This window comes from Osmerus eperlanus, chromosome 11, assembly GCF_963692335.1.
Source record: "Osmerus eperlanus chromosome 11, fOsmEpe2.1, whole genome shotgun sequence".
In the NCBI taxonomy this organism is placed as follows: domain Eukaryota; kingdom Metazoa; phylum Chordata; class Actinopteri; order Osmeriformes; family Osmeridae; genus Osmerus; species Osmerus eperlanus.
Window position 1 is genome coordinate 4,119,560 of NC_085028.1, and position 14,863 is coordinate 4,134,422.

A 14,863-nucleotide genomic window follows, 5' to 3' on the forward strand; every position below is an offset into this window, starting at 1 on the left:
TTCTATGAAGACAGACTGTTACATAACCCAATTTACATAATTAAACACAGTCATTCATGACTGTACACCATTATGTGTTGCACAGAGTAGGCCCAGTCTATTCCATAGTGTGCTTAGTTATAGCTAATTTATTTCAGACATTCAGCAATGAAGTTATCAAAATATATGAGGTCTTGTACATTCACCAAGTCAGTCATAGATGGTGTTGGTCTCTCTGCCAAGTGAGATGAGGCTCACCCGTGTGGTAGGTGGACAGCCTGTCCAGGCCAGAACCTTGACCCCTGGATCTGCCCCTTTGCACCGGTAGCAAATCAGTGATCTGTCCTGGTCCAAAGAGCTCTTTCATCAGGCTGCTCTTCTTACTGTGGAGCCCCACCTCCTCCGTCTGGGGGCTGACCCGCCTCAGCCCAGTCCCAGTCGGCAGGGTGACGAAGGAGGGCTCGTATGCCCCGGACCCCAGGTTGTCAACCCTCGCCTGGCTCTTGATGACCTGCGGGGGGCTCCTCCTCAGACTGGGTGTGTGGGTGCTGTAGGCTGGCTTCCCACTGTGGAGGTTAAGGGTGGTCTCCTTGAACGTGTAGTGGCGCCTGATCCTCGAGGGGGACTTGAGGTCCTTGTTGGGGAGGTTTTCGGTTTGTAGAAAGTGCTCCAGGGTGAAATGGACTTGGTTGTCGCTTGGCTTGGGTTGCTCTCTCTCCAGATCCTGGGTGGAGGTTGCCTCTTCCACTGCAAGGTAGCCATCTTCACGTGGGCAACCATCTTCGCTAGAAAGGCCATCCTCAGGCTCATCTTCAGTGGAAACATTTGAGGAGTTACAATGAGGCACATGTGCTTTTATGGTATTCCATGACTGAAATAACTATAAATATTTGATAAATCAAATGTTTTCTGGGAATATTAGATGTTTACTATGTTGTCTGCATATAATCAAAAAGACCAGTTTCACACCAGAAAAGAAACCCTATGGTTAGTTGCCAAAACATTACAATACTCTCTTGGATTTAGTTTGTAACAATATTTCCATTAATAGAGAGAAAAAATGTTTGCATTTCAGAGGATGTTGATTTCAGAGTATGAGAATGCTGACCAGAACCCTCTTTATTGTCCTGAGGCCATTCATCCTCCCCTGACTTCTCTGCCACTTCCTCCTCGGGCACTGTGTGGTCAATGGCTAATGGTGTCTGAAACAAACAACCATATATCAGCTTCTTCAATTCAGTAAATCAGTACTTATCTGTGAGAACACTTTACATTTGAGAATTCACCTTCCCATGAGCCTATCAACTAAATGGCTCTCACAAACTAATTCCCTGAACAATTTGAAAACAGCGTGTGATGGAAGCTGGGTTCCGTACCCAGTTGACCAAACTGGTGTGCTTCTCCAGCTGTGGGTCTGTGTTGGGATATTCTAACTCCAGTGGATAAGCAGGCGCCTCGATCGGGAGAGCAGACACGGCGTCAGTCTGAACCAACTTGGATTCTTTCAAACCTACAACAATAACAAACATACAGTGAAAACAGTCCAATCTGGGTCACAAGTGATGTAGATTACCATATTGTTACGGATTATAAATGAAGGTAATGACGACAGCATACATTTTCCGTTCAAGCCTTTTGGAAACCTGTGCGAGTAGATATTGTTGATCTCCAATTCTCTTTCCCTTTCCTATTTTTTAAAGGTAAAATAGGGGTACAACACCTTAAATGTTAATATTGGCTGTTTTATTCTCTCTGATAACACAACAATCCAAATATTGTAACACCATTGCAGTATTTGACTCCCTCTAGTGTCCTTCTGCTGTACTGCATGTTCAATAATTCCTACTCCCTCTCACAACCAACACTACAGAAGCAAGGCCATCTATGCTGATGATCATTGAACAGCTGTATACTTGAACCAACCTACCTTTATCTTTTGGGTCAACTGACAGATCTGCTCTTTAAGATATTCAGACAGCTGTCGTGCCTCATTGGTCTTCCTCATTTCAGACGCAATTTGGCGATTGAACGAGGCATGGCTCAGCTCAAGATTCCTCTCCAAGTCCTGAACAACAAATCAATAAATGTTCTCTGTATGATCAATTAATTCCAAATGAACCATAAATTGTGGACTGCCATTTTGTCACAGAATCAGCATCACGGCAGTATAATGAACAAGAGGGTTGTTGCAACAACAGCCGTTTTCCTCCACAGCGGGGCACAGTGGTGACCTCTCCATCGGACCGATCACGCGAGAGCCTGTCGGTACCTGCATCCTCCTGGTCTTCCCCTCCAGGTCTGCGGTGGCCAGGGCCAGCCTTTGGGTCAGCTCGTTCCTCTCCCCCAGGCTCTGGTCCTGGCTGAGCAGCCGCAGGCGCCGCAGGGCGTCCCCGGTGCGCAGCAGCTCGTCCTCCGTGGCCCTCAGGCGCCGGGCGAAGCTGTTGCGGCGCATGCGGGCCTTGCGGAGCAGCTCCTGCAGGGAGCGTGTCTCGCAGCTGTGGTTCTGGAGAACCTGGGGGGGGGGGGGGAGGGGAGGGGGGGTTCAAGTTGAATGTGTCCCACGCATAACTGTCAGAGAATGTGGACAAGTGCGTTGCTTCGGATAACCAGTCTGCTAAATGAGTAAGTGTGCGTAACTTGATGTCATCTCCCCCCCCCCACGTTTATTCTATTTTGTCCTTTAGGCCTATGTTCTCCTCATGTTCCAAATACCCTTTCTTCTTGTTATAGCGTGGTTTGGGAGTGTTCTGTCTGTATTTACCAGTGAATGTTCTGAACGTTCTCTCTGTTTGACCTTGTTTGCACTGAGTGAATAGAGTATAAGAACCTCAGAACGACAAACCTGTGGCAGGTCACTCTGAGCGTCCTGGAAGCGCTGCAGTGCGGCTGTGTGGCGACCCTGGAGCTGTCTCAGCAGTCTGTTCTCGGTGGCGGCCCCAGCAAGCTGCTGCTGCAGTGCCCACACCTGGTTGGTCAGCTCCTTGATGCGGTGCGTATGGGCTGACCTGATTCGCTGCTTTAGACCATCCTGAGGCTTGATTGGAGGAAACATCGGGGCTTTGCGGCTGGCTTTGTGAGTCCGCTTGAAGAAATGCTGTCCTCTCTTGTTTTGTGCTAAGGGAAAATAACATTCAGATATTCATGGTCTTTGGATACTACCTAATGATAGAGGTAGAAACATCATGAACCATCAACCTACGGTTCTCAAATGTTAAGCTAATACCCAAAAGTCAACATTTCATACTTTGAGGCTTTGATGTCTTTAAACCTTTCTTCTTGAGTGTTGAAGGGGTCACAGTCTTGTCTTCATAGTCTTCATATTCACACTGGGATAGAGAGCCCTCAGAGCCCTCCCTGCTGCTATACTCCTGGCTGGATCTTAAAGGGCTGCATCGGTCTGAGGTGGAGTTGTTGCATGAATCTGCATCCCCAGCACCCTCTTTACATTGAGCCTCCTCCTGCTGAACTTTGCTGAGGCGTCTCACAGACATGGCTAGTGCGACCTCAAAGGGGAATCTGCCCTCTGCCTTTCTACAAGAAAGCACATGCAAAACCAAAACTTGTTACTTTGGATGATATAAGTTACATGAATGCAATTTACGTCCCGACGACATCTAAGTTGTCAGCACTATTGGTAGTACAGTAGGCTACAGTGTTAGCTAGCTAGGCTACAGTACCAGCAAGGTTTGGCGAAATTGATTGATACAGTACAGATAACCAGCGTATTAAAAGCGCAGTCTATATGCAATCGAAACGATTAATCACAAATAACCAAATAAATATAGCGACATACTTCTTCGTTTTGTACTCACTTGCATTCCGTTGATTTTTTGTACTCACTAACTGGTGTAATTTATGAACTTTTTCGTTACGCTGGAAAAGTATTTTGGTTGCCTTAGAGACAATCGATTTGTTCGTCATAAAATGGAACCTTGGGAAATGTTGTATCTGGGCTGCTCGATTACAAATGGCTTCGTTCTAATTACTATGATTGTCAAATCCATTATCTATCAATTCAAAAATACTTTTTGTACCTTTGTTGAGCTTGAACAATAAGATTAACAGTTTGTTCTCCAACAAATGCCAATAAGCTAAACGCTATTCAAACTACGCTCCATTATGGTTTCATTGGAGTGTCTGTTGGTCAGTGGCTATTTCTGTCCATATAAGCACTTTGCATGTAGCCGCAAACTATATTCATGGTCCCCATGTCGACAGACAGCTGAAGTTGCCAATCACCCTGCCAGTGCTGCACCCGTACAATCGGGGCCCAACCAATCCTGCAAGGATGGAGAGTTAGGGGACAAAAATAACCTTAGTGGTGACTGTGTGTGTAATGTGCTGGGTGCGCTCTAATATTAGGGCAGTCTGCTTGTGTCTTTAAAAACCTTTTTAGATTTAGTAGAATACTTTGTTGCAAAATGGTTATTAAAGTTTTCCTCGCATCTTCATCTGGATCGACAGCGGTAAGCTTTTATTTCGTGTAGGGCCTATCTACTTGCAAGGGGAAGTTTGCTGTTTTTCGCAGATCTTTTATTGAAGGCTAGCCCGCGCTTGGTAGGCTACAATGTTTAGAGTCATATTATTTTAGTTAGTGTATAGGCCTACTTAAGTTATCTTTTATTGAGAGGGATAGGCTACTGAACTTTAAATATTTCTCGACCATTCTGTGCCGAGTAGCGCTACCCTAGTTTCCTTATATATCTCGTAAGTCGCTGAGATCACATTCCAAACCTGCAACAGTTGGAAAGGGTATAGCCTATCTTCATGGACCCTTGCAGATGATCTTGTTGACTATAAAACACCCTAAAAGAATAGGGGTTGCATTTAAATGGTTGAGAAAATGTTGTCAAACTAAGTTTGGCTCATACACGCTCAAAGGTTATCACAATGTGTGTACGCAAAAAGTAAATGAGTCACGCTCATTCATGGCCATCTTTTAGATCAAGAAGAAGCAGCAGGATGTAGTAGGGTTCCTGGAAGCCCTCAAGGTGGAATATTCTCAGATGGACATTGCCTGCAATGAGGAGAACCGCATGTGGATGAGGGAGAACGTTCCTGAGGAGAAAAAGCCCAGCAATGGGATTCCACTGCCCCCTCAGATCTTCAATGAAGCCGGCTACTGTGGGGTGAGCCTTGGGAAATGTACCATTGGGTAAAAATGGTGGAGATCCTATGCATTCAATGAGATAAATGCAGCTAAGAATGCAAATTGCTATATTATCTACAGGATTATGAGACGTTCTTCGATGCCAAAGAAGACAACCAGGTGTATGCCTTCCTGGGCCTGCCTCCTCCTCCAGGGTCCAAGGTTAGACTTCTCTTCATTTAAACAAAACAAAACATAAAACAGACTCACAACTATAAAAATGTATTCTTCCTTTCAAAACCATGTTTCACTAACCTGTCTGGCAGTTTTGATCTAATCCTCTTCCGGTTGTGTTTGGATTGCTACAGTATTGTTAGTTTTGCTGCAGATCTCAGCCTTGTATTGTGCTCTGGGTCTTTTATGCTCAATTGACTTGAGTAGGTCAAACCATGGCTCATTGCACACTCCCTATATCATATTCCTGTTCTGGGTTAGTGAGAGGCTAATTGTCTGTAAGGGATATGATGTGACGAATAGCCTAGCTGAGGATAGCCCTGGTCTATAGCCTTTTCATACATGTTGAACTTAACTGTTTTCTTGGTACACTGGACAGGAAGCCCTACAGGCTGAAAAGGCTCTTATCGTTGAGAATGGGAATGATGCAGAGGAGCACCCTGATGATGACACACTCGTAAATTCTTCTTTTCCCTTCCCCCTCCTCTCACTCATTGTCTTTTTGACTATAACTCTTTTACCCCTATTTGACCATAATCATGCCCATCTTTTCCAGTTAACTCCCGTCACTCCTTTGTCATGGTTCTGAGTAATCTGCACTTACATGGACAAATCAGAGTTTATATTTTGTGCATGTAGGAGTGAGGGTTGGTAATGTAGCCATCTATAATTCTTCCTAATGTGCCATTTGGTTGAGAGCTAAAACCATATTTTCATGTTTCTTGTATAGTATGTGGAGTTAATGATACTCAGACAGGTGTGTCCCTTTCCATTTTGGCACAATAATGTAAGACTTAAAGTAATCATTTTGTCGTGTAAAATTTAACAGATGCATGCTGTTTTTCTTCAACATATTTTCTCCAAGGATCCTGCATATCAGTCAAGTTTCACCATCATGCTGTAAAAACATACTGTAACCACTTCAAATAGTTAATGAATATGTACACATGTGTGTATGTATACTATAGTATACATAGTATGTATATATAGCTCTATAATGCTATTAGCCTTTGATTACTGCAATACACAGTATTTTTACTGCTTCCTGCTGCAACACTGAACTTAAAGTAATGACTACAAGAATTCAGATCAGTCGTTGCTTACAAATAGCCTTTTTAAAATACGGGTTAAGGTTAGATACGAGTTTTAGATAAGAAATTACATTTTTGTTTTTGTCAGAACGTGATCTATATATATATATGAACTGGACCCTGTTTCAGCTGTTAACCAGAGAACAGGGACTTTAATTTATCATTCAGGTTGCAGAGTTTAAATAACTATGCTTTATTGGCATTGTTGACCAGACTGATTTAGACCAGTTCAGGCTCTTGGCAACGAGGCGTCGTGTGGCACCATTCTAAAGCATCCATCAATCCAATCTTGTCTCCATTCACAGTGTGTGTGTGTGTGTGTGTGTGTGCATATACATAAATACAGATGCTGCTACTCACCCCTTTCTTACCATATTGGGTTCATTTATTTATATCTCTCTGGTCCTCCTGATGTCTTTGAACATGAGTCTCCTGCAGTGGAGCTTCCCCACGCGTGGTGTTTGATGTGTGCCACTGACAGCTGCAGCATCATTATTGGACCACAATATAAATAAATAATAATAATCATGTTTTACTTCCTTCATGGCAAGTTGTTTTTTTCACTCCAGAAAAAAGAAATTCCGGCAGAGGAGTGTAACGGAGGAGTACATGGAGAGGAGGAGGTAACAGAAGAGATACTATCAGAGGAGGGAGGTGAAGTGGAGGAGAGTGGAGGCGCTGAAGAGAAGGCTGCTGAGGAGGCAGAAGGCAAGGCGGCAGAAGACGAGACAGCAGAAGACGGGGCGGCAGAAGACGAGACGGCAGAAGACGGGGCGGCAGAAGACGAGGCGGCAGAAGACGAGGCGGCAGAAGACGAGGCGGCAGAAGACGAGGCGGCAGAAGACGAGGAGGCCGAGGAATCAGCCGAAGACACAGAGGAAGCGTCAGAAGACACTGTAAATGGCTACCCAGAATCCCATTCTCTTCTGTGTCTTCCCGTCTAGCTCCTCCTCAGTCCATTAATGTTGTCCTTATCCCCCTAAACCAAGGTTTTGTCCCTCTCCAGTACTCTTGTCAAACCTGAGAACCATAGTACTAACCCTCTCGTAACTGTTCCTTCTGACATTGTGTTTTTATTCATCCTGTATAGATGTATTTTCCTGTTGGACCGTAACCACTTCCTTGTTGTTCCTTGTGCACATGTTAACTGGTTTTGATTTGTTTCCTTTTCATTGACATAATCCCTATTTGCAGCATCTGTGTTTTCCTGGTGACATTGTGACTTCCACTGGTCTTGATGCCCTTTACATTGCACCTCATGTCCATCGCATTGACTGTCGGTGGTAGAAAAGTGTGTGTGTCAGTGTGTAGATAGAGGTCCTTGAACATCCGACATGTTGTGTCTGCTCGGCGGTTTGTTCATGTCGTTGTGTCTGTCGAGTGGACTGGCATTCTGCTGTTTCTGATACAATCCTTTCTGCCCTTTTGTATTTATTTTTTATCAGAAGGCCCGTGTAGAGGAGGAAGAGGCTGAGGTAAAAGAAAAACTAGACCAGGATAACTTGTATTCCAAATCGCATTCATGGAATCTTGTTTCACTGTGTTCTCTCTCATGTTAAACAGGAAGAAGCAGAGGATGAAGAGGCAAAGGTAACATGGGACACTGTGTTCACAGAAGTCATGCCTAATATGAAGGACATAATTATAAATAACAACAACAATAGCGTCACTGGCCTCAACTGCATGGTGCACCACTAAGCAAGGCCTGGATAACAGACCTGACACATGGCTTCTCTTTACTTATTTCTAATGATGTTATTAGGTATATCTACTCAATCATTTCAGTATGTTAAGATGAATTTGAGCCTGTAAACTACACATCCATATGATGGGTCTAAATCTTCCTGGCCGTAGTCACTGTTTCAGTGTACTATGCGATCATGCCACCCATGCCCAGCTATGTCTGTCAGCCTCTGTAATAAGACATTATTACAACAAATACTAGGTGCTTAATAACACACCTACACTACTAACACTACCTACGCTTTGCTAAGTTTTCATAACTCACCCTCAGCTTAATTAATCAATCGATGATGGCATTTATTGCAAAGTGAAAGCTATATTAAGAATCGTTACCAAAAAAAAGGTTTTCAAAGAGGTATCTATTGTCAAGGCTATGGAGGATATTTGATCTTAGAACGTCGGGGCTGATGTGAAAAGGTCACATATGACATTTCTCCTCTTACCAATGTTATGGTGGGGTCTGACTCAAAAGAGAATGCCTGTAATTAATAGAAAGTGAGACAGGCAAGCGACAAGAACAACATAGGAAAGGAAAACTAAGTGGGTCAAGTGTAAAACAAAAGGTGTCCTCAAAGTTTTGAACCTTCCTGGACCCAGGACCTGTACTATAACTCTGATTCTAAACATATACATTCCATTATATACATTAAAATAATCTTTTGTAAAATTTTAACAAGCTTATCAGTACACATTTACATTCCCATAAATTACATATGTGCGAAGGATGTAAATGTAAAGTAACACACTATTTTGTTTTATTATTGCATCATAACTAAAGACAGTTCATCTCTTTCCTCTGTTTAGTTTCCATAACCTGGTGAGACTTAGCCCAGTCACTCCCAAGCTAATCTTTACTATCCGTTGTTTTAGGGAGAAGACGATCAGCCGGTCTCTGAGGTATAGATCTATTTCTGAATGGTGTTTCATGTTCGTTAGCTGTAGCAATTCAATATTGATAACTCATTCCATATTCATAGAATAGTCTCCATTTCTGTGCCGAGGGTTTCGGGTGTTCAGTTTTGACGTAGCTTTGTTTGCATCCCAGTGAGTGTGTTTTCTGTCCGACGTCCAGACAACTAACCTCTAAAATGTTCCTCTGTTGTAGATTCTCATAGCTGTAGAATGCCTTGACCCCTGACCCCTTCTTCATCTGTAGGTCACCTGACGTTCACACCTGACTTGATCACGTTTGCTTCCCCTCCCTCACTTCCTCGCAGGTCCCTTGTGGAAGGTTTTCTATTTTAACCCATGTATTTCCTTTGAATCTTTCAAACAAACTGTGTATGCATGCCTTTCATACAAAAGATCATAGGTGGTCTATATACCAGAAAGCAGGCATTCATGAGAACTTTACTATTTGATTGATTGCCAACATCTTACAGATTTAACTTCAAACACAACTACAACTACTTATATAGAGATACTGTATCTACAGTAACTAATTATTTGGTGAAATAAGTGGAAGTGAAAATGAATAATGCCTTTTACCTATAGCTTGAAACCACTGGCATAGTTTAGTTTGTCTGTTTTAACAGTTCACCATAGGCTTGGTTGTTCCAGTAGAAATAGGCATGTTTGGTATTTAAAATTAATGTAGTTTAACATTAATGTAATTAATGTTTTTTCAAAGTGTCTCTCACTTTTATTTTTGCATGACGGTGGGTGGGATAAGTGTTTTTCGAGCTACAACAGTAGATTTCTTCCACACCCTACATACTTGTGTGCATCTCTTGGTTTGGTCTCCCTGTAGGAGGAAGAGGATGTGGTGTCGGAGGTAACTGGGCGTCCACTGCCGTGAATTTCATCAGTTGTTCCCTTTAGTCACCAGCTGTGTGGATTTGTTTTTGATATTTGGACGGAGATCAGAAGAGGCTTTTTTTTTGGCGTTGATGGAAACCTGGGTCTTTCCTTCTGCTCTGCTGACCCCTGATCCGTAGACTTTCGTTCACCTCCCCCCCCTTTCAGACCTCCTCTCCATCCCTTCTTTTTCTTCCTCTATCCCCTCTTCTTTTAACGTCCTCTTCCTCGTTTCTCCCTAGTCTTGTAGCGGTTTCTCTCCAGCCTGATTTGACCCCCCCCCCCCCCCCCCCCCCGTAGATCCCATTTGAAACACCCGACTAGCGCATGCTTCTGGTGCCCTCCCAACCCCACCATCCACACTTCTGACACTCAATCTGTTATCCTTTCTAGGAGGAAGAAGAGCTGCTGCAGCTTGAGGTAGATTGATGTGAATTTCTTTGAACTTCCCTCGCCTTCCTTCTCTCCTTTTCTCTTTTTCAATCTGTTTTTGCCTTTCTTGCTTCCACCATTTGCCACAGTTTTCTCTGATTTACTTCTTCAATTTTACCCTTCACTAGTTTTAGGTTGATTTTACAGACCTTATCTACTCCAAGGTTAGCTGTTGGTAGGCCTTCAGCATATGTTGCTACTCATGTAAAGAGAAATATCCCATTTCCACAGTTGGATACACAGCCTGCTGGGATTGTTAAGTCATCACAGCGATTAAAAACACGAGCACTGGTTGGTCATACTGGAAAATATTTTTGACACTCAAGTGCTATCTCTCTCTCTTGCACAAACACACTCAGGTGCACACAAACGTACGCGCACACACACTTGAACATTCCAATCAGCCACTGCTTGCCCTGCTACTCTCACACGCTTCGCCGCTATTCCTCAGCATTTCCTCTCTCCCGTTCTCCCTTTCACCCTTTCCCTTGCACTTCTTGTTCTACCTTCCTTGCAGGAGCAAGAAGAGCCAGTCAGTGAGGTAGTTTCCTACTTCTCAAAGTCTCTCTCTTCCTCCGTGTGCTGCATGGGTTTGTTCTATCAATTTCTAAGTTACAACATGCACAGCATGACCAATGTTCACTGCGGAGCACTCGATCCAGTCTGCAGGTAGATCTCGTTCATGAACACAAGGCTTCCTCCACCTCTCCTCGTGTCCTCCCTGTTAGCAACAGGCTGTTTCTCGTAAAACGAGGGCCCATTTTAAACCTTAGGTTCCCTCCTTGACATTGAAACCCTCAAACTTGATATAACACCCATCCCTTAGGATGAAGAAGAGGCCCAAGCATCAGAGGTACCTGCTGTACTTCCAGCCTCACTGCATGTTGTGACCCCTGACGTGGAGTCAATGGATCTTAAGCATGCCATGACTGCGTTCAGATGCAGTGTGCAGACATGACGTTTTCTACCCTTCTTATTCCTGTGGTATGGCGTTTCATAGGGTCTTTTGTAATTTTGATAAGACCCTGTATGATCTGAAGTGGTTGAAATGTGTCCCGGTAGATTTAGTTGTGGTCTGTTTAGGTGGTGGCCTTAACTTTTTTCTGCTTGCATCGTGCCAAATCTTCCCAAGGGACTTGCCGCTCAATCGTTTTTATTATTTGGAGTGGTCAGGAGCAGGTGGAATGCATTGTTTGGTGCGAAAATGTGCCCACGTGTGAATAAGTATATTAGTCAGCCACATATAGATGGTTATGTGAGCACGATGTTAGTCAGAAACCACACTGCCTTTATTTTTTTGTTGGCATCTGGGATGTATAGAAAGCCATGGTTATGGACATGGTCTTGTTTTGAACGGGGGAGTCTTGAGATTTTGGATAAGGTCTAGCACACAAAATGAGGGATAGTGTTACCAACACCTGTCACCCAGTGAGCTGTCTGGCCTCAAAATCGTTTTTGTAATGGTTGTTGCGACAAGTTTTCAGGAGCAACTACTCACCAAATCAACATGTACTTATTTATTAATAAGGCTGCAATACACGCGTTAAGTTATCTTACTCAACCTGCAGGGTATAGGCTGTAGACTTGATACAGCAGTAGCAATGTGCCATGCCAAGTAGATACATGTTCCGTGGACATGGTCTTATGACATGGAGAAAGTATGCAGTACCTTGCACTTTCGTGCCACATGATACCATCCCAGAGAGGCCTTGTCTGAAAGACCTCCACAGCGCTGATCTAGTTAGCAAGGGGAAGATGGTTCGCTACACCGGCTATTTCCCTTGACCCCGTTGTAGGAGAGACGTGTCCATCTCTGCTTGTTGCTCACCTTGATTCCCTGGATAGACCGGTAGTTTTAATGGTGTCGATTTTTGGACCCTTTAGCCTACCAGCGCTTCATCCGCTAACTGTTCCCTTCTCCCCCTATGCTGCTGTGCCTCTGACTTTGCAAAACGCCTTCTTTCTATCTCTTTCCGCCGTTTCCAAGGAGGAAGAAGACGAGGCGGCAGAAGCAGAGGTAGTAGAAACTGCGACACAGTAAACACTGTCTGTCACGTGTGGAACAGCTGCCTTTGCTACACCTGCCTGCAAAGACTCTTGTTCCGTTGGTGGGATTGAATCTGAACCCCTGCTGCCAGAATCACTGATGAATCTGTGTCTTGGTTCCTAATGATGGCTTTTTTTACATGAATATCCACCAGTTTCACGCCGCAAGCTAGTTTTCTTATCCAAAAGCAATGAGGCAGGGCACTGGTGGCGGTTTTCAGAGAGGAAGGGTGACCGATGGGTCCCTGTAAGATTAGTCCGCTTTGTGTTGACGTTGTACTTACTCTGTTTTCCTGTTTGCAGGAAGAGGGGGAAGAGGAGTAACCTGGAGAGAGACTAAGGATGCCATGTGTTGCTGCCCAGGTAGAACACTGCTGATGATTTGTTGTAGTTTGTCTAATTTCCACCAGGGGGTGGTATAAGCTAATGTGTGGACCTTTGATATGCACCGAAAGCGAGCATAGCTAAATCAAGCCATTTTGCATTGGACTCTGAGTTGTGTGTGGCTAAATGAATTATAAACATTGAGTGTACACAGTATGATGTGTTTATTTGCCAGTGACCCCATGACCCTGGTGTCCAGTGTGCAATCCTCAAAACAGCCCTCATCAACAAGACGATTTATTATTTAGTGTCTCAGGTGCACCAAGGTATTAACCTGTCTAGGATCCTTGCCCCAGTCTGTGGCCTAAATCCAGCTAACCTCACAGGGCCCCTGTGGTGGGGTGGCAAGGCCAACTGTGAAACCGCCACTGTGTTTTCATCAGTATCCTGCCAGAGAAAGGCAAGGGCTCCTTTGGTCTATATAACCAGCGCTGTTGTGAATCTCCCCCTTCTAAACAGCTTGAGCTAGCACAGAACGCCTGAGGGATCCAACAGTCATTCACAATAATGATATCTCTTGAATTTGCCTTGTCTTGTCCTGCGGCAGCGATAAAGGAAATAATAATCATCATAATCTTCAAAGCCACACTCCGCTTCTCCCCGCTCGTGTCAACGGGTTGGCTCGGCTCGCCGCAGGAGATTTTGGGGTTAAGGAGATGGGAGAGTAGGGGTTTGGCTTCCCCCTTACCACCAACCCCCCCAACCCCCGCCAGCCCTTCAAACTCCTGTCACGCCACGTTAGCCAAAGCTACTAAGCGCGAGCTGCAGATGAGCCACCAGAGAGAGCGGGGCACCGAGGGTGGCGTGGGCGACACGGGCACCGCGCCGGTGGGAAGCTGAGCGCTCACCGGCCCTAGGGAGACGGGCTGCTGTGACCTCTCTGTCTTGTCTTCTCAGCTTGGCCCTCCCAGACCCTGCGACTGCCCCGTCCCTCTACCCGTCAGCGCCCGGAACGCACACTCACCGCCCGCTGGAGATCTAATGCTGAACGGCCCACCCACACGACACACATCCCTCTCCCCCATCCCTCCTCTTCAGGACTGCAATGTTCGCCGAATTTTTATATTTAGCATTTGGCGGTTAGGACATTAGAGAACAATGTTTACTACTGTTCATAACATGTATAGCACTGGTTGTTTTCGAAATACAGTAGCTTCCATTCAAAAAAAGCGAGCGTAATCTTTAGTTGTAGCAATTATTTGTTCGAAACTCTCTTTGTTTCTTATTGTACATAAAGGCATGATGTGACAGATTTCAGACATACATCTATATGTTTTCAAATTGGAAATGGCCATTTTATACCAGTTTGTACAGGATGAGAAGTCTTTAGGAATTGGTCTGATCTGTCAGTATTTCAGTGAACAGATCATTGCGATTTTCTCACAAAAGGCACATAATGAAGTGAAACAAGTCAATTTCCTTGACTCAGCGGCCTATCTGACGGACTTTTTCTTTCTGACTGAAACCTACATATCAATGCATCTGACACAATGTAAATGTTCTATCTACATGTATGAATGCAACATACTTGCTCCATACCATGATCTCCATGCAACATGCCATCCATTATATACCTAATGACTGTTAGCTTCTGTGTACGACTACTACTACACTGTCCACGGACCTATGCACTTTGTTGAATGTAGAAGGAAACGAATGAATGACTCATAATACCCATCGATGTATAAAGAATATGCCAATAAAGTAGAGTGGTTTGAACAACCGATGAAGATGTATTGTGTTCCATGTTCTGCTTTTCTATTGTGTTTATTTATAGATGCATGGGCAATTTAAGGGCTGGGTAGTGCAAGTTGAAGTCAACAGGATGGAGATCGTAATGCTGGTATCCCTGGAGATAGAAACATGTTAAGGTAAAGGGGAAGCCCTATGGCTGTTTCATAAAGTGATGTTTCCTGTTAAACAAAGACATCAAGGAGACTAAGAACACAATACATCTACACACATACGGCAAAATGGATAGCAAAGTCAAATAGTTTGAGAGGCGATATTTGGGAGATTTCTGTGCCTTGGAAAGCTATAGGTTCGGTTAGACACCCTAGTTAAACAC

The 14,863-nt window shown here is 44.2% G+C and overlaps 2 protein-coding genes across 28 annotated transcripts; one reads left to right on the forward strand and one right to left on the reverse strand.

Annotated features, from left to right (window-relative positions):
- Nucleotides 1-105: 105 nt before the first annotated feature.
- Nucleotides 106-4,293, reverse strand: LOC134029590 (lebercilin-like protein). Of its 3 annotated transcripts, none has more exons than XM_062473769.1 (9): nt 3,773-4,293; nt 3,224-3,510; nt 2,822-3,093; nt 2,249-2,491; nt 1,907-2,044; nt 1,597-1,666; nt 1,356-1,489; nt 1,094-1,181; nt 106-789 (listed from the first exon to the last, which is right to left on the reverse strand). In XM_062473769.1, the coding sequence occupies exons 1-9, from the start codon at nt 3,898-3,900 to the stop codon at nt 194-196; spliced, it is 1,956 nt and encodes a 651-aa protein (XP_062329753.1). In that variant the 5' UTR covers nt 3,901-4,293; the 3' UTR covers nt 106-193. The 3 variants fall into 3 exon arrangements, with proteins under 3 accessions (XP_062329753.1, XP_062329752.1, XP_062329754.1); XM_062473768.1 differs by having other exon boundaries at nt 1,088-1,181; XM_062473770.1 differs by having other exon boundaries at nt 1,088-1,181; nt 3,792-4,292.
- sh3bgr (SH3 domain binding glutamate-rich protein) lies at nt 4,263-14,521 on the forward strand. 25 transcript variants are annotated; one of them, XM_062473771.1, is made up of 13 exons: nt 4,263-4,445; nt 4,923-5,108; nt 5,210-5,290; nt 5,682-5,759; nt 6,963-7,289; nt 7,839-7,868; nt 7,957-7,983; nt 9,007-9,033; nt 9,887-9,910; nt 10,327-10,353; nt 12,353-12,382; nt 12,715-12,774; nt 13,693-14,521. In XM_062473771.1, exons 1-12 carry the CDS (start codon nt 4,401-4,403, stop codon nt 12,733-12,735), a joined length of 903 nt encoding a protein of 300 aa, XP_062329755.1. In that variant the 5' UTR covers nt 4,263-4,400; the 3' UTR covers nt 12,736-12,774; nt 13,693-14,521. The 25 variants fall into 25 exon arrangements, with proteins under 25 accessions (XP_062329755.1, XP_062329756.1, XP_062329758.1 ...); XM_062473772.1 differs by having other exon boundaries at nt 7,842-7,868; XM_062473774.1 differs by lacking the exon at nt 12,353-12,382 and having other exon boundaries at nt 4,264-4,445.
- Nucleotides 14,522-14,863: the final 342 nt, after the last annotated feature.

Excerpts from the sequence above, each read along its gene's own strand:
- LOC134029590 (XM_062473768.1), bottom strand. The coding sequence starts at position 3,900 with ATGACGAACAAATCGATTGTCTCTAAGGCAACCAAAATACTTTTCCAG. Across the intron at positions 3,511-3,772 it reads AGTGAGTACAAAACGAAGAA|AAAGGCAGAGGGCAGATTCC; the intron begins GTATGTCGCTAT and ends GCTTTCTTGTAG. Across the intron at positions 790-1,087 it reads GGACAATAAAGAGGGTTCTG|ATGAGCCTGAGGATGGCCTT; the intron begins GTCAGCATTCTC and ends TTTCCACTGAAG.
- sh3bgr (XM_062473771.1), top strand. The coding sequence starts at position 4,401 with ATGGTTATTAAAGTTTTCCTCGCATCTTCATCTGGATCGACAGCG. Across the intron at positions 9,034-9,886 it reads ACGATCAGCCGGTCTCTGAG|GAGGAAGAGGATGTGGTGTC; the intron begins GTATAGATCTAT and ends GTCTCCCTGTAG. Across the intron at positions 12,383-12,714 it reads ACGAGGCGGCAGAAGCAGAG|GAAGAGGGGGAAGAGGAGTA; the intron begins GTAGTAGAAACT and ends TCCTGTTTGCAG.